At 35.1% G+C, this 18802-nt stretch overlaps 1 protein-coding gene across 9 annotated transcripts in view; it reads right to left on the reverse strand.

The window, feature by feature from the left end:
- The window catches only part of ADGRL3 (adhesion G protein-coupled receptor L3), an 851742-nt gene that overhangs the window by 55849 nt on the left and 777091 nt on the right, over positions 1 to 18802 (reverse strand). For all 9 annotated transcript variants that reach the window (XM_036853251.1, XM_036853252.1, XM_036853248.1 and 6 more), the window contains 2 exons: positions 18642 to 18708; positions 17284 to 17375 (listed from right to left, as the gene is read on the reverse strand). In XM_036853251.1, coding sequence (XP_036709146.1) covers positions 17284 to 17375; positions 18642 to 18708 — 159 coding nt within the window. The remainder of the gene's footprint in view (positions 1 to 17283; positions 17376 to 18641; positions 18709 to 18802) is intronic.

Genomic DNA, 18802 nt, shown 5'->3' on the forward strand with positions numbered 1-18802 from the left:
ACAGAATTAAAGAAGATATTGCTAAATACATGTACCTGTTTTTGAATCTTTATTCAAATGTTTAACATCCAAGGAAAATACACAGCAATTACATTTTAAAAAAATGAAGAAATGGAGATTGTTTCAAGATGGTAGAGTAGGACGTGTGCTCACTCCCTCTTGCGAGACCAATGGAATCACAACTAACTGCTGAACAATCATCAACAGGAACACACTGGAACTCACCAAAAAAATACCCCACATCCAAAGACAAAGGAGAAGCCACAATGAGATGGTAGGACGGGTGCAATCTCAATAAAATCAATTCCCATAACTGCTGGGTGGGTTACTCACAAACTGGAGAGCACTTATACCACAGAAGTCCACCCACTGGAGTGAAGGTTCTGAGCCCCACGTCAGGCTTCCCAACCTGGGGCTCTGGCAACAGGAGGAGGAATTCCTAGAGAATCAGACTTTTAAGGCTGGAGGGACTTGACTGCAGAACTTCAGCAGGACTGGGGGAAACAGAGACTCCACTCTTGGAGGGCATACACAAAGTAGTGTGCACATTGGGACCCAGGGGAAGGAAAAGTGACCCCATGGGAGACTGAACCAGACCTACCTGCTAGTGTTGGAGGGTCTCCTGCAGAGTCAGGGGTGGCTGTTGTTCACCATGAGGAAAAGGACAATGGCAGCAGAAGTTCTGGGAAGTATTCCTTGGTGTGAGCCCTCCCAGAGTCCACCATTGCGCCACCAAAGAGCCAGGTAGGCTGCAGGGTTGGGCCACCTCAGTCCAAACAACCAACAGGGAGGGAACCCAGCTCCACCCATCAGCAGACAAGTGGATTAAAGTTTTACTGAGCTCTGCCCACCAGAGCAACACCCAGCTCTACCCACCACCACTCCCTCCTATCAGGAAACTTGCACAAGCCTCTTAGATAGCTTCATCCACCAGAGGGAAGACAGCAGAGCAAGAAGAGAACTACAATACTGCAGCCTGTGGGAAAAAAACCACATTCACGGAAAGATAGACAAGATGAAAAGGCAGAGAGCTTTGAAGGAACCAGATACCAGATGAAGGAACAAGATAAAACCCAAGAAAAACAACTAAATGAAGTGAAGATAGGAAACCATCCAGAAAAACAATTCAGAATAATGATAGTCAAGATGATCCAGGACCTTGGAAAAAGAATGGAGGCAAAGACAGAGAAGATGCAAGACATGTTTAACAAAGATCTAGAAGAGTTAAAGAATGAACACCTACAAGAATTAAAGAACAAACAAACAGATATGAAAAATACAATATCTGAAATGAAAAATACACTAGAAGGAATCAATAGCAGAATAACTGAGGCAGAAGAACGGATAAGTGACCTGGAAGACAGAATGGTGGAATTCACTGCCACGAAACAGAATTAAAAAAAAAAGGAGGAAAAGAAATGAAGACACCCTAAGAGACCTCTGGGACAACATTAAACACAACAACATTCGCATTATAGGGGTCCCAGAAGGAGAAGACAGAGAGAGAAAGGACCCAAGAAAATATTTGAAGAGATTATAGTTGAAAACTTCTCTAACATGGGAAAGGAAATAGCCACTCAAGCCCAGGAAGCACAGAGAGTACAAGGCAGGATAAACCCAAGGAAAAACACGCCGAGACATATAGTAATCAAATTTACAAAAATTAAACACAAAGAAAAATTATTGAAAGCAACAAGGGAAAAATGACAAATAACATACAAGGGAACCCCCATAAGGCTAACAGCTGATTTCTCAGCAGAAACTCTACAAGCTAGAGGGAGTGGCATGATATATTTAAAGTGATGAAAGGGAAGGAACTACAACCAAGATTACTCTACCCAGCAAGGATCTCATTCAGATTCGATGGAGAAATCAAAAGCTTTACAGACAAGCAAAAGCTAAGAGAATTCAGCACCACCAAACCAGCTCTACAACAAATGCGAAAGGAACTTTTCTAAGTGGGAAACACAAGAGAAGAAAACGACCTACAAAAACAAACCCATAACAAATAAGAAAATGGTCATAGGAACATACATATCGATAATTACGTTAAATGTAAATGGATTAAATGCTCCAACCAAAAGACACAGGTTCACTGATTGGATACAAAAACAAGACCCATATATATGCTGTCTACAAGAGACCCACTTCAGACCTAGGGACACATACAGACTGAAAGTGAGGGAATGTAAAAAGATATTCCATGCAAATGGAAATCAAAAGAAAGCTGGAGTAGCAATACTCATATCAGATAAAATTTAAAATAAAGAATGTTACAAGAGACAAGGAAGGACACTACATAATGATCAAGGGATCAATCCACGAAGAAGATATAACAATTGTAAATATTTACGCACTGAACATAGGACCACCTCAATATATAAGGCAACTGCTAACAGCTAAAAAAGAGGAAATCTACAATAACACAATAATAGTGGGGGACTTTAATACCTCACTTACACCAATGGACAGATCATCCAAACAGAAAATTAATAAGGAAACACAAGCTTTAAATGACACAACACACCAGATAGATTTAATTGATATTTATAGGACATTCCATCCAAAAACAGCAGATTACACTTTCTTCTCAAGTGCACACGGAACATTCTCCAGGATAGATCACATTTGGGGCACAAATCAATCGTTGGTAAATTTAAGAAAATTGAAATGATATCAAGCATCTTTTCTGACCACAATGTTATGAGATTAGAAATCAATTACAGGGGAAAAAAAAGTAAAAAACACAAACACATGGAAGCTAAAGAATACGTTACTAAATAACCAAGAAATCACTGAAGAAATCAAAGAGGAAGTCAAAAAATACCTAGAGACAAATTACAATGAAAATATGATGATCCAAAACCTATGGGATTCAGCAAAAGCAGTTCTAAGAGAGAAGTTATAGCAATACAAGCCTACCTCAAGAAACAACAAAAATAAACAATCTAACCTTACACCTAAAGGAACTAGAGAAAGAAGAACAAACAAAACAGAAAGTTAGTAGAAGGAAAGAAATCATAAACATCAGAGCAGAAAAAATGAAATAGAAACAAAGAAAACAATAGCAAAGATCAATAAAACTAAAAGCTGGTTCTTTGAGAAGATAAACAAAACTGATAAACCATTAGTCAGACCCCTCAAGAAAAAGAGGGAGAGGACTCAAATCAATAAAATTAGAAATGAAAAAGGAGAATTTAAAACAGACACCTCAGAAATACAAAGCATCCTGAGAGACTACTACAAGTAACTCTATGCCAATAAAATGGACAACCTGGAAGAAATGGACAAATTATTAGAAAGGTATAACCTTCCAAGACTGAACCAAGAAGAAATAGAAAATATGAACAGACCAATCACAAGTAATGAAATTGAAACTGTGAATAAAATCTTCCAACAAAAAAAAGTCCAGGACCAGATGGCTTCACAGGTGAATTCTCTCCAACATTTAGAGAAGAGCTAACACCCATCTTTCTCAAACTCTTCTAAAAAATTGCTGAGGAAGGAACACTCCCAAACTCATTCTATGAGGCCACCATCACCCTGATACCAAAACCAGACAAAGACACTACAAAAAAAGAAAATTACAGACCAATATCACTGATGAATATAGATGCAAAAATCCTCAACAAAATACTAGCAAACAGAATCCAACAACACATTAAAAGGATCATACACCATGATCAAGTGGGATTTATCCCAGGGATGCAAGGATTCTTCAATACATGCAACTCAATTGATGTGATACACCATATTAACAAACTGAAGAATAAAAACCATATGATCATCTCAACAGATGCAGAAAAAGCTTTTAACAAAATTCAACACCCACTTATGATAAAAAACTCTCCAAAAAGTGGGCATAGAGGGAACCTACCTCAACATAATAAAGGCCATATATGACAAACCCACAGCAAACATCATTCTCAATGGTGAAAAAGTGAAAGCACTTCCTCTAAGATCAGGAACAAGAAAAGGATGTCCACTCTCGCCACTATTATTCAACATGTTTTGGAAGTCCTAGCCACGGCAATCAGAGAAGAAAAAGAAAGAAAAGGAATCCAAATCAGAAAAGAAGAAGTAAAACTGTCACTGTTTGCAGATGACATGATACTATACATAGAGAATCCTAAAGATGCCACCAGAAAACTACTAGAGCTGATCAGTGAATTGGTAAAGTTGCAGGATACAAAATTAATGCACAGAAATCTCTTGCATTCCTATACACTAATGATGTAAAATCTGAAAAGGGAAATTAAGGAAACACTCCCATTTACCATTGCAACAAAAAGAATAAAATACCTAGGAATAAACCTACCTAGGGAGAAAAAAGACCTGTATGCACAAAACTATAAGACACTGATGAAAGAAATTAAAGATGATACAAACAGATGGATCCATGTTCTTGGATTGGAAGAATCAACATTGTGAAAATGACTATACTACCCAAAGCAATCTACAGATTCAATGCAACCACTATCAAATTACCAATGGCATTTTTTACAGAACTAGAACAAAAAATCTTAAAATTTGTATGGAGACACAAAAGACCCTGAAAAGCAAAAGCAGTCTTGAGGGATAAAAATGGAGCTGGAGGAATCAGACTCCCTGACTTCAGACTATACTATACTACAAAGCTACAGTAATCAAGACAATATGGTACTTGCACAAAAACAGAAATATAGATCAATGGAACAGGATAGAAAGCCCAGAAATAAACCCATGCACCTATGGTCAACTAATCTATGACAAAGGAGGCAAGGATATACAATGGAGAAAAGACAGTCTCTTCATAAGTGATGCTAGGAAAACTGGACATCTATATGTAAAAGAACGAAATTAGAACCCTCCCTAACACCATACACAAAAATAAACTCAAAATGGCTTAGAGATCAAATGTAAGACTGAACACTATAAAACTGTTAGAGGAAAACATAGGAAGAACACTGTTTGACATAAATCACAGCGAGATCTTTTTTGATCCACCTCCTAGAGTAATGGAAATAAAAACAATAATAAACTAATGGGACCTAATGAAACTTAAAAGCTTTTGCAAAGCAAAGGAAACTACAAACAAGACGAAAAGATAACCTCAGAATGGGAGAAAATATTTGCAAATGAATCAACAAAGTATTAATCTCCAAAATATATAAACAGCTCATTCAGCTCAATATTAAAAAAACAAGCAACCAAATCAAAAAATGGGCAGAAGACCTAAGTAGACATTTCCCCAAAGAAGACATACAGATGGCCAAGAAACACATGAAAAACTGCTCAACATCACAATTATTACAGAAATGCAAATCAAAACTACATTTCACACCAGTTAGAATGGGTGTCATCAGAAAATCTACAAACAACAAATCCTGGAGAGGGTGTGGAGAAAAGGGGACCCTCTTGCAGTGTTGGTGGGAGTGTAAATTGATACAGCCACTATGGAGAACAAGTATGGAGGTTCCTTAAAAAACTAAAAATAGAACTACCATATGACCCAGCAATCCCACTACTGGGCATATACCCAGAGAAAACAATAATTCAAAAAGACACATGCACCCCAATGTTCATTGCAGCACTATTTACAATAGTCAGATCATGGAAGCAACCTAAATGCCCATCGACTGACGAATGGATAAGGAAGATGTGGTACATATATACAATGGAATATTACTCAGCCATAAAAACGAATGAAATTGGGTCATTTGTAGAGACGTGGATGGATCTAGAGACTGTCATATGGAGTGAAGTAAGTCAGAAAGAGAAAAACAAATATCGTATATTAACGCATATATGTGGAACCTAGAAAAATGGTACAGATGAATCGGTTTGCAGGGCACAAATAGAGACACAGTTATAGAGAACAAACGTATGGACACCAAGGGGGGGAAGTGGTGGGGGATGGGTGGTGGTGTGATGAATTGGGAGATTGGGATTGACATGGATACAGTAATATGTATAAAATGCATAACTATTAAGAACCTGCTGTATAAAAAAGTCAATAAAATTCTAAAATTCAAAAAAAAAATTAAAAATTAAAAAAAATGAAAAAAATAAAAACAATAAGTTAAACATTTTTTTATCCCCAAATCATAACTAGATTTTTACATTAATTTTTTCAATGGTATAAACAAAAGCAATTAAAAACCTTAAAATGAGTTCCATCTGTCAAAGAATTTGGAGATAAATGAACTACAGTAATCTAATGCTCCCATTTTCATCAGACTTGGTTGAATTTTCATTATGTGGCTATATCCACAGTAAACAATTAACAATAGACAATTAGACATGATTTTTTGGAAACTTTTTTCAGAGGTTAGAAATATAGAATGACTTGCAGAAAAATGACATTTTAAGATTATTCTATTACTAATATGTTTATGGACATAATGTAGGGCAAGCAATTTTGAAGAAAAAAATTTTTATAAGAGTACTATATATTCATAATATCAACTTCAAAAATTCAGATTGCTGTGGTACAATAAAGAAACAAATATTTGGTCTTTGTCCTGGTTCCTAGTGCAGGGCTTCTAAAACCCTTGTAATCTTTGGAGTGATAACAGTGTCTTTTGTATGCTTGTGAGATGATGGGGGTGGGGGTGGTGCCTAGAGGTAATGGAAGACGGTAGTGGGGGCTAAGGAGCTCCTCAGTGGAAAGTGGTCTGAGAGAAACAAAGCCAAGATTAGAAGGTTGGAACTTTCAGTCCTGCTCCCACCTACAACCCCATGCCCAGGGAAGGGAGGGGGGTGAAGATTGAGTTTAATCACTAGTGGCCAATGATTTAATCAATCATGCGTTTGTAATGAAACCTCCACTAAAACCCGTAACAGATGTGGTTCAAGGAGCTTCTAGGTTTGGCAAACACTTTGAAGGGCTAGGAGGGTGGAGCCCAGAGAGGCCATGGAATCTTAGTCCTCCACCTCTCCCCATGCATTGCTTCCATTTGTTTTTTCCTAAGTTTTATCCTTTTTAATAAAGCTGCGGTTGTAAGTAGAGCAGTTTCCTGAGTTCTGTGATTTGTTCTAGTGAATTATTGAACCTGAGAGGTGGTCTTGTGAAGCCCTAAATTTGTAGTTCTCCAGGCAGAAGTGTGGGTAGCCTGGGCATTCTGTTTGTGGCTGGCATCTGCAGTGGGGAGCCCTTAACCTGTGGGATCTGCTCTAATTCTATGGGTTAGTGTTAGAATCGAATTGAATTGCTGGAAACTTAGTTGGTGTTGGAGAATCAGCTGGTGTGTGGAAAAACAACATGAAATTGGTGTCAGAAGTGGTGTCAGAAAACACCACACAAGTCCATAAAAAAGAACATTTTAAGTTACACGCAATCTTGCCACTAAAAGGTGACCATTATTAACTTTTTAGTACATTTCCATTTAGGTTTTTTTTCTGCATATATAATCAGTCACTTATGAGGAATAAGAATGTTCATTTTATATCTCAAAAGGTATATTAGCACTCAGCTATCCTATAAAGTATATTTGATAAAATTTTATAATATATATATAACTCTGTATTTTATTTTCAGGAAGATAGCTAACTAAAATATTGTCTCAGGTATAAAAATGTGTATCTTATTATTTCTTGAAGGAAAAGGAATTTTGTTGCTTAAGTAATTTTTATTGATGATTAATCCTCTCCAAACTGTATGATCTATTGATTTTGTTTCTTAAATTAATGAAAAATACACATAAAAGTTACTAAATATGTTCAAAATATAAAATATTTTTACTTATCAACAAAGTATTTGGACATTTGCATTTTATATAAAGTATATAGGTTATATATAGTGTATGCATATTATATAATATACATACATACACACACACCTACATATAGATATAGATTTTATAAGCAGAATATTAAATTTATAACAGTATATACATTAATATATATTAATGTAAAAGGGAAAATAGAGGATTAAAGAAATCTTGTAATAACATTGTATTTTTCAAGATGATATAACTTTCTTTCCAAGTAGATGAATGTTTCTGAACAGTAGTTACTGCTTATGAGTCATGATAACTTATTGCATTACTTTAAAGGAAAATATCTGCTGGTCAATAAGTTAACAGAACTCAGTCATAAATTCATCATATAAAGGATGAACTGTTTTGTCTGTATTCCTTCTTACCTTCACCTGTACACTAGATCCCATCTTCCCTTGCCTACTCAAATGCAGAAACCACACAATTTTCCCCTCTCTTGCCTGCATCAACTAATTGTCTATTCATACCAGATTAAAAGGAAGAGGCTGTAATCTCTATCATGCTTAAAAACTAACCAATCAACAAAACAAAACAAAAAAATGCCCTTGATCCAACATTTCTCTCCAGCTACTATATTTCTTAGCTCTTATTTACAGAAAAAGATCTGAAAAGAGATGTCTTTACATGTGGTTTTTAACTCCTCTCTTCCCATCTGCCTCCAACCCATTTTAATAAGGCTTCATCAAACAACTTTTGTCAAAGGCACAAGAACCTCCAAGTTGCTAAATCCAGTGGTCAAGTGTAAGTCCCCATCCTAATTGAAATGCTTCATTTGCCTAGCTTCCAGGATCTCTAACTTTCTTCCTATCTCACTGGCTGCTCTTTCTAAATCTACTTTGTAGACTCTGCATTTCCAAGATCTCAAAAGTTAGAGTGACCCAGGGTTTCAGTCCTTGGTCTTCTTCTTTTATATGTCTATACCAATCCCTTTATTTTATCCAGTCACATGGGTTTAAAACAAAATCTACTGTGACCCATTCTCCCAAGATTGTAGCCAGTACCCACACTCCTACATTTGAGGGGTGGCCAAGGAGTGGCTGTTTGTGGGAGAGACAGACACAAGTTGGATGTGCTGGTTGCAGTGTCCCCATGCCTGTGTGAGGCCCCACATGGTGTGGGATGGAAGTCGAGGTAGGAAGAGAAGGAAGATGGGTAGTGAGTCAATGGCCATATCCTGACATGGAACTCCAGGGAACTGAAGGATTCTAAATTCAATCCTGGCCTTCCAGTTGGTTTTCAAGGTATATCTGTTAGAGTAGGAGGTTAGGATATGTTTAATTTATCATTTTGTACTCTTGCCCTGAGCTCTGCAAATGTTGAAACTGGCCTGTTCCTGCCCACAGAGATCTGAGCCAGTCCCCTATGCCAGATCCCTGCTTCCCCAGACTCTCTTGCATTAAGAGGTGGTCATGTGATCTAGACATGTGATATGAGCAAGGAGCTTCTGGGAAATATCTTCTACCCTGACCATGAGAGAGAAAGGCATGAGAAAAGGCTTCTGAGGAAAGCGTTCTTTTCTCCCTTCATTTTTGCTTTTGAACACAATTGCTAAAGGATATGATGGTAGGAGGTGAAAGAGCCATCTTTGGACCACACGTTGACACTGTGAATGACAACAGCCAACATGCTAAGGATGATAAAAGATGGAAAGAGCTTAGGTACTTACTACCATTACCAAGCTATTAAACCAACTATGGAACCACCTACCTCTGGGTTTTAGTTTCTGTAAATCATCAGCATCATTACGATTTAGGCCCTATACTGGTCAGCATTTGCTACTCATAGCAAAGCTACCCTAACAGAAACATACAGTGACTAAGTGACAGAAACCAGTCTGGCTGGAAAATCACCATCTCAAATTTTTGTCATATCTGCATACCACCTTTACATTATTACTTTTTTCCTCAAAATATCTCACTTTGCTTAATGTTTTAAAAGGAAATATATCATTGTCATAAATGTAAAAACCAGGATCATTTACCATTATAAAAAGTAATAAAGATATATAAAACAAAATCAATACTGAAAATAAATAAAACCTGAAAACCATTAAATGCAAAAATAAAATAAAATAAAATCTATATACCAATGAATCCAGATTTAAATCTTCAGCTTTCATTATTCCAACTGCCTACTCAGCATCTACACTGTAATGTTTATTAAGTCTTTCAAAGTTATGCTGTTAACCACTTCCCCCAAAGCTCCTAATCTACCCCTAATGTGATTTTTTTCTACAGTTCCATATCTCAGTACCGCAAGCCAAAAACCTTGGAATCACACTCCACTCCTTTCTCTTATAGTTTACGTAAAATAAATTAGCAATTCTGTAAGTTCTATCCTCAAAACATATCCAAGATTTTAGCACTTCTCGTTTATTAAATAAATTAATGAATAAAGGACAAAAAAATCATATCAAAGTTTATACATTAAAAATTAAATAAAACATGTGAATAATATGGAATACAAATATTATTTAATTATAATTATTCTCAGATTTCTTCCACTCTTATAAAAGTTTAAGTGAATATTTGCTCTTAACTATTTGGGGGGAAAAACTACAGCCTTATTATGACTACTTATTTTAGATTAATTTTGCTGTTGTGTGTACGATTACTTCAGAAATTTTGGTTTCATAATACAGTTCTGATTACCAAGCTTTCCCAAAGCTGACTGCACATTTCATATAGGATACAAAGGAAATCTGAGTCCAGCCACATAAAAAGAACACAGGAGCTGCTAAATTTTACATTTTTCTCATAAAGAAGAATTATTTTTCCCTTAGGTAGTCTCTTAGGCTTTCTCATCCTTAGGCTGCAATTGACTCTCCTAATTCTGATATAAACCTAATTATTTTGGGGAAAAGTGAAAGAATTATTTGATCTCAAGGTATAACACTTAACAGTTCCAGTGTTCCTGTGACAGTCATCCTTCAAACTGTTTTTTTCTCAAGTGTCAGCTCACAGAGTATGAAGTACGCCAAATACAGTGATGCATAAAACACCTGGTTCCTAGAAAGATCACATAGGGATTTGAATGCATTTTAAAGAGAAAGCCTCAAAACAGAGACTAACACTTTTAACGTTTCAGAAAACTTAAAACTACAGCGTAAAGCGCATAATACAATGAGATTGGCAACAACACTTGGCGAATGTACAGCTTCGTGAACCAGTGGCTACAGTTCATTTTCCATAGAAGTGATTGTTAAATGCTTGTAAATTGAAATTAAGTTAATCAGCAAAGGACTAACTAATACCTAAGCGACTCTAGTGGTGTCAACAATACACAGGGCTCCAAACAGTGCTGTTTAGATTGTATTACTTGTCAAATACACCTGCATCATTTATGATAACGTTATGGCACATTTCCAGTGATATTTAACCACAGAACAAGGAAATGGAGGAAAGGTGGGGAAAATGAGATAACAGATGATATTCCTTTCAGAATTTCTTTAAAAGTATTTTATAACAATGAATAAAATAAATCAATTATTGGTTCTGACTCAAGAACTAAAGTGTTGGGCTTCCCTGGTGGCGCAGTGGTTGAGAATCTGCCTGCCAGTGCAGGGCGCACGGGTTCGAGCCCTGGTCTGGGAAGATCCCACATGCCGCGGAGCAACTGGGCCCGTGAGCCACAATTACTGAGCCTGCGCGTCTGGAGCCTGTGCTCCACAACAAGAGAGGCCGCGACAGTGAGAGGCCCGCGCAACGCGATGAAGAGTGGCCCCCGCTTGCCACAACTGGAGAAAGCCCTCGCACAGAAACGAAGACCCAACACAGTCATAAATAAATAAATAAAAAAAAAAAAAAAAAAAAAAAAAGAACTAAAGTGTTCAATGTGTGTGTGGGTGTTGAAAAGTATATTTGATTAAAAAGGCTTGGAAGAAACCACATCTTCAGTATAGTGTGTTGGCCCTGTAATCTTTCTATAAGACGTGACAGTTTTTAAACACATCTCTAAATATTTAGAAATATTTTAAAATAATTAGAAATTTGTGATGTTTTCATTTAAATTGAGTAGTTTTGGTGGTGGAAGGTAAACAACAAATAAAGTCAAGTGAATGGAGACATAAGTTTTTTTTTAAAAGTTGGCATGGGCTATATAAACTATACTGAGCTTCCTGTTTAAAAACCCAAAACAATATTTCAACCTTTTTACATCACTAGCTAATATTTTAAGAAGAATGAGAAAGTACTATAAATATTTTCCTCAAAACTCATCCAGAAAACATTGAAGTGGATGAATATTTTTATTAAGTATAATTCAGAACTAGGTTTACTGTTCTCATAAAGGATCAAACTTTTTTTAAGATATTGCTCTGACTACAGTATAAAAATGTTATCATTTTGAAAAGCAGGCCATATATATATAATTCCATCTTAATATATTAATATAAAGAAGAAAAATTAAAGCATTGAAATTTTTTTGTGATGTTGTTGCATTTTTCAGGATTATATCATTCTGCTTTTCCACTTTCAATTTTTTAGAACCCTACCACATTTAACTCCATGAAGTACTAATGTAGTACTAGTCAAGCTAAATTACTTAACTGTTTCTACCAATATCTGGAAACAGAGTACAAAGCAAAAGTTACCTTCTTAAGGAATAAATAAGTTACTATGGATACTGGTAAGGCAAAACATTTTTCTATTCATCCCTGAAGCTACTCAGAAGCCTTCTTAGATTTCGTTATGTATGGCAGGTGTCCAAGTTCACTGAGACACTTCTTTTTTTTAATTTAGAGCTAACTACAGAACTTGCTATTTATTAATCAAATGAGCATTTCACTCCTAGAGCCAATTCTTTCATAATAGGATAACTCTGGCTTAAAAAAAAAAAAGGATCATATCAGGCAAATTCTTTATGACACTACATAAGAAACAAAGCCAGGCAAATTCTAATGAGATTTTGATAAGAGGTTGAGCAAATTTCACTAACGAAAACACAGAGAACCAAAGGCAGCAATATATTTCCACATAGAGTGGTTAAAAATAATCAAACCATCCTGTAATGAATACTAAATTATGAGCTGTATGCTATACATATATGATTATATTTAATTATAGCAAAACTCTACAAAGTAGAATCAATTATTCCCAATTCTGAGGAGATACTGAGACTGAGAGCCATGTAACTTGCAAGATCATATAACCATCACAGGACTGAACTGAAATTCAAATTGAAATTGTGTATGACACGAGTTTTTGCTCCTCTTTAGCACTACACCTTCCTTTAGCAATTAGAGCACAGGGAGGAAGGAAGGAAAGTGAAAGGTGTTTCTTTAAAGCATCTGACATTGTGTTTGCCAGCCCATCACTCATGTAAAACCCAAGTTAAGGGGAGATACCAGAAATTGGAAAACTGGACTAGGTCAAAATCAGAATCTTGGATGCAGAAGTCTGTCCCTGGAAAAGGGCAAAGGGTCAGACATAGGAAAGGGAAGCTTAGTAGATTCCTTGTCTCTCCATATGGGCACCAATTTTCTTTCTTAGCCCTAAAAGCTTCTATTATTTCTTTTAATTCTGCAAAGTACTTGTGATGCTGTTAAATATTTTTTCAACAAGAGAAGTAGTTGATAGCTACAGAAATGATCAATTTTTATTTCTAAGTTAAATGTCAAGCGTGCTATAAATGCTCCTCAAGAATTAAAGTTCTGTCATAATACTACAGCGATACTATACATTAATTTTGTACTGATAACAATTCATTAATTGTTTTATTTATATTTATATTATTTTTTAAGAACTAGGTTAGAATTTTGCTATGATTACTGTAAGCTCCAATTTCAACTTGTTTGAAATTAAATCAGAAAATTCAAATGACTGGAATTACTTTTTTCCTCCAAATATAATTACCTATTTTGATGAAAAGAAGACAAAGGACAAGTAAGCAAACAGCAAACCGAAATGCATTATTTAGTTTTAAGTACATTTTTAGTTAAATCTGAGACTTGGAGTACCTCATTTCCTCTGTAATCACGTTAACTATAGGAATTTATTATTATTTTTTCCCAGAGTATATCATTAATATAGTAATGAGCCAACGAAATGAATGTTTTATACTAATATCAAAAGGTGTTTATTATGATGACTGTGAAGTACATTTAAAATTAAAATATAATTACATTATTTAAAAATAATAATTAAATTAATTAGAGTAAATTAGAGTCAGCCATGCAGTGTTAGGGAAAAGAAAATCTGTAGAGTAGCAGCAGATAAGACCTGAAGCACAAGTGAGTACACCCAGAATGGCCAGAGGGGCACATGGCTTAAAAAGGAACAACTAGACCAGGAAGGCTAAGTAGGCCATGGTAGGAAGTCTGGACTTTAGTGTAAGAGTAACTGGAAATCACTGAAGAGTTTTACCCAAGAGAGCTGCATGATCAGATTTAAACTTTTCAAGAGATCACTCTAGCTAACGAAGGCAGGAGCAAGAATCAGTATGGGGAAAAATGTCAGGTAACCACTGAAGCAGCTTTGCAGAAGAAGTTCATGGTGGCCAAAAAAGGAAGTGGTGGTAGTGAACATGGGGAGAAGCAAACACATTTTAGATAAAGAAGATATTTCTATGTGAAAGAATGCGTATAATAAAAGTAACAAATATTTGATAAATGAACGAATGAATTGTTTTAGAAAGACACTGACTAGCAAAAGGCCTTATATGGTGGGTTTATTTTCTCAATAAACTGCCCAAGGTTGTGCATCTTATTCATCACTTTACAAAACTACAAAAAAACCCCAAAAAAACATTATTAACTTTTATGCCCTTTCCCTGTACTAAAAAAAGAAGACATTGCAAATAAATGATGCTATGCCTTTAAAATACTCTCACATCACCCATATCACTTAAAAATTCATATTATACAGATCCTTATTTTTGTTAAAAACAAAAAGGATGCCAGATTTTGTGTTCTGCTTAAACCTTTCTTAAATTCTTTCCTTATCAATTATGCCCTGGTGATTTTTTTACAAGCACTTATTAAATAGTTAACATATTTTAAATGAAATAAAATGTCCTTCAGATTCTGGAAAGTTCTAAGGATTATTTTCTTGAGATTTCTCTCTTATTATCTCTCTCCTGCATGCTCTCATATCCTGTAGATGATCATTTTTCCCACTTTGTAGAGGAGAGTAGGCAGAAATCCCTCAATTTACTGCTCTAACCTGGTTCCACCAACATATCTACATCACGCCTATTATTTATTTTATCTAGTCTGAGTAGAAAAGGATCCTCCTAGCTGGCTTCTGTTATCTCAGTAGAAAAGTGTCCTTCATGAAATTGAATGGAGTGGAATTACTCTCCCGCTATTCTGGATCTCATTCCCTATAGTTCCTCAGGTCATGACTATAACACTGATTTCCTTTCCTCTGTTTCTAACCACTTTTTTACTGGTTCCTTCCCATCAGCATATCCATATCCCCTTTTTTTCCATCTTAAAACCACCCTCCATATTCTTTCTAATAGCTACTTAATTTTTCTCCTTGAGCCTTATTGATTTTTCCTTAAAAAGCATCATCAAAGGCTGATTACATACCTCTGCTCATTTGATGGCTGGGTATGTTTCATTATTATATCCATTTTAAAGAGGATAGGAAGCCTCAGCAAGGTTAAATAAACTTTCCAAAGGCTATAAACTATAAAGCAGTTTAGACAGAATTCAAATCAAGACAGCCTCATTTAAGGCTTTATTTTGCTTTGTAATATAAAGTTTGATGCCATCAATATCATTAAACGTAATTATTAGCTTTTGTGTTTATTTTTCTAAATAGTAATATCACAGAGATTCAACCCATATTACCTAAAGAAATACATACAAATACTGAGAATACAAATCTATCTTTTAAATATGTGACTGTACTAAGTACAAGGCCTTTTTGAAATTTTTAATCTGGTAAAAGCTGTTACATAAATATCAAAGTATTATTCACTTCTTTCCGATAGTACTTTAAAAGCATAACAAAAATAATAATAAAGTATTATATGTATTTTGTTTAATATTACACAATAATAGATATAAAGATGCAATTTATACTAAAGTGAGTAGAAGTATGATAAGATAAAGAAATTATATTTTATGTGCTTATTTAACAATCCAAATTCAATATCATCAGGAGCAAATGGTCCAAGGAACTAATACTACATTTTAGAAGGGCAGTCTAGTTGTACATAATTCAACAGTATAATGACTCAACTAAGTAATATTAAGAAGTACAAAAGACTATTACTCATAGTAGATAACTTCTAGTTTGCTCCATTACATTATTTTTCCTAATTCCTTAGCTACCTTTTCAACTAATGTAGACAGATGACCCCTTAAACAAAATTAAATACTTAATGTCAGTACACTTCTGTCACTACAGTCTTTAATGTATTACTTTATTCTATAAACATTCATTGAGGGTCTACTATGGGCAAGGAACTATGTCAGGCACTGAATGTAGGAGGATGAAAAATGGGTGACATAGCTTCTATCTGAGATAGTTCAAGGAGAATGTCAGTAGCACATGAAAGTCACAGGCGACCTCATGGAACTTCTGAAAGTGCATTCATTTAAATAAAAACATTTAACCAAGTTAACACATAGCACAGACAAATCATATACAAATGCTACTTAATGTAGAATATATATTAACGACTAAAGTACATGTTCACTTTACTCTTTCTCAAGTGTCACAGCCTCTAAGGGAATACGACAAAATTTTTGGTTACACTAAAGAACTATTTTTTTTCCCCAGAAAATGTAAATTGTCTTCTTTTCACGTATATATAAAAGAAGCACTACTAGTGAGGAAAGGATTGTGGATATTTTCATATCTCTGCATGGTTCAGGTTTTTGAGCATAAAAAAGTAGAATTTGGGTTAAAGGATAAACCTTGGGAATTAAAAGATGATTGAATAGGTAGTGACAGTCTTATGGAGAGATTTACTTCCCAAGAGGTAAATGTTAACATTTCAAAGGGGGTACAAGCTGGAGCCATATATATGTATACAATAGGATTTTACATTAGGGAGCTGAGGTATCCTTTTCCCTCTTGGGAGGAGAGGAGGGCAGCTGTACAATAGCTCCTCTGCAAAAACCCAGGTTAATAATTTCAGGGTTCCTCTCTTCTGGTGTAAAAATCCCCCTTTTGGTACTTGCAGGTGCCACCATCTCACTCTCTTCACACTGCTCTGAAGGGAGAGATGGAGTGTTGAGTACTGGTGTGGTTATTGCTCTAACAAATGATAGTCTGCCCAGACACTGCAACTTTGTTTCCTGGACAAAATAAATAAATGCATCTAATAAAAACTTATCATACTGTAAATAAGAATTTAGGGGGAAAAGTTTCTTTGAAGACAGAACTTCACTATACTTATTTTCAGGCAGATCAAGTCACCTCAGTAGTCAATAAATGATCTTATTCAGCAAAGACAACACATTGATCTTTATCATTTTGCCATAAGATTTCAATACAATGAAAAGTAGGGATAGTTTAGTGTATCAAAGTAAGGTAGACTAAAGAAAAGAAAAAGAAAAATCACTTACTTGATATTATCAAGACAGCCCGATTCAGGTTTCAGGATGGCAGTGTGATGAAACATTTTATATAAAGCAATCCCAAGGAAGATTACATTAAGCTGGAATGTAAAAGGTACTGTTATATAGCATAACTGGAGTAGAAAAAAAGTCAGTGTATTCTCTATGACAGATGAGTTTTTGTGGGAAATTAGTTCTCCTACACTTATAAAGGAATTGGATCATACATGACTGCCTAGTGTTTTAGTAAAAGCAAGAGGCCAGTTTGGGAACTCGGGATACCAATGAGTTACAAAGCACTGCTATGCCAAATACACACACATACAAAATCAGCAGCAGTTGGAATGATGATATGGAAACTGCAAGACAAAGCCAAGTCAAGTATATATTTTTAAAAAAGACAGTAATTATTCCAGGTGTGTTACTATATCTACCCTTTAAACATGGCCCTTGATTTACTGTTCAAGTACTACATTACGAAACATAAATACAAAAATCATAATATTTTTGAATAGCTAGGTCAAAAGGATTATAAAATGCTGGTTAAATTTTGATGCTACAACAAATTAGGATTAAAGTAGAGGGAACCCCCACTGACATTGTTATATCACTGGACCAAGAGAGAACATATGATTTGAAACAAAACAAAATAAAAGCTCCAGTGTAAATTTCAAATATCACACATATGTAAACTGTATAGAAAACCACATGTTGAATTGTCCTTGTCACCTGCTTCGTTTGTATATTCCAGAACTTGGGGCTATTTTGTATTTTAAAATGGTAAGTATATAAATAATGATACCACCAATAGTATCTCAATTAGGATAAATAATTCATGTTTGAAATCAAGATATTATGCATTTAAAAATAAAAAAAAGAAAGTATGATTCCAGAATGTTTACCTAACCTACTTATCATTCTCAAGTGAAATCCTCTTAAATTTTAAAGTTTTTGAGATTTATATAAAAACAAAACTGGAAGGAACAGGAAGGTGTTTTGCCACATTTCCAATTTCTGTTTCCATTCATAATTCAAATTATCCAAATGAAAAAGAAAGAAAATGTACTATTGTCAAACAAAGTCATCACTGTTTAAAACCTATAAAACCAAATGGATTATGCTAGATCAGGCCCCTGAGGAGCCACAGTACTTGCAAATGCATGTTTTCTTCTCCCAAGGGTTTTGATTAAGTATTTTACAATATAAAAGTAGACTATAATGAGTGTCTAATTGCTTGAGTTATATAGGGTCAAATAAGTACATGCTTTCCCCAAATTACTCTATGTAAATTAAAGATAGACAGCATGAGGATAGTGAAAGTTTTATTTCTTGACCTGGAAAACACATAGTTAATTAGGAGTTCTTACCATAATTATCAAGGTCGCTGGTCCTATAAAACTCCAAATGAAGTAGGTGTCAAGTCGGAGCCAACATCTGCAATGAAACACAAGGAAGAGAAGGCATTCAAGGACTGGATATGGGACATACATCAAGAGTGAGCGAGTGACAGAGAAGAATGTGAGCTGCA

The sequence above is a fragment of the Balaenoptera musculus genome, chromosome 5 (assembly GCF_009873245.2).
Source record: "Balaenoptera musculus isolate JJ_BM4_2016_0621 chromosome 5, mBalMus1.pri.v3, whole genome shotgun sequence".
NCBI classification, from domain to species: domain Eukaryota; kingdom Metazoa; phylum Chordata; class Mammalia; order Artiodactyla; family Balaenopteridae; genus Balaenoptera; species Balaenoptera musculus.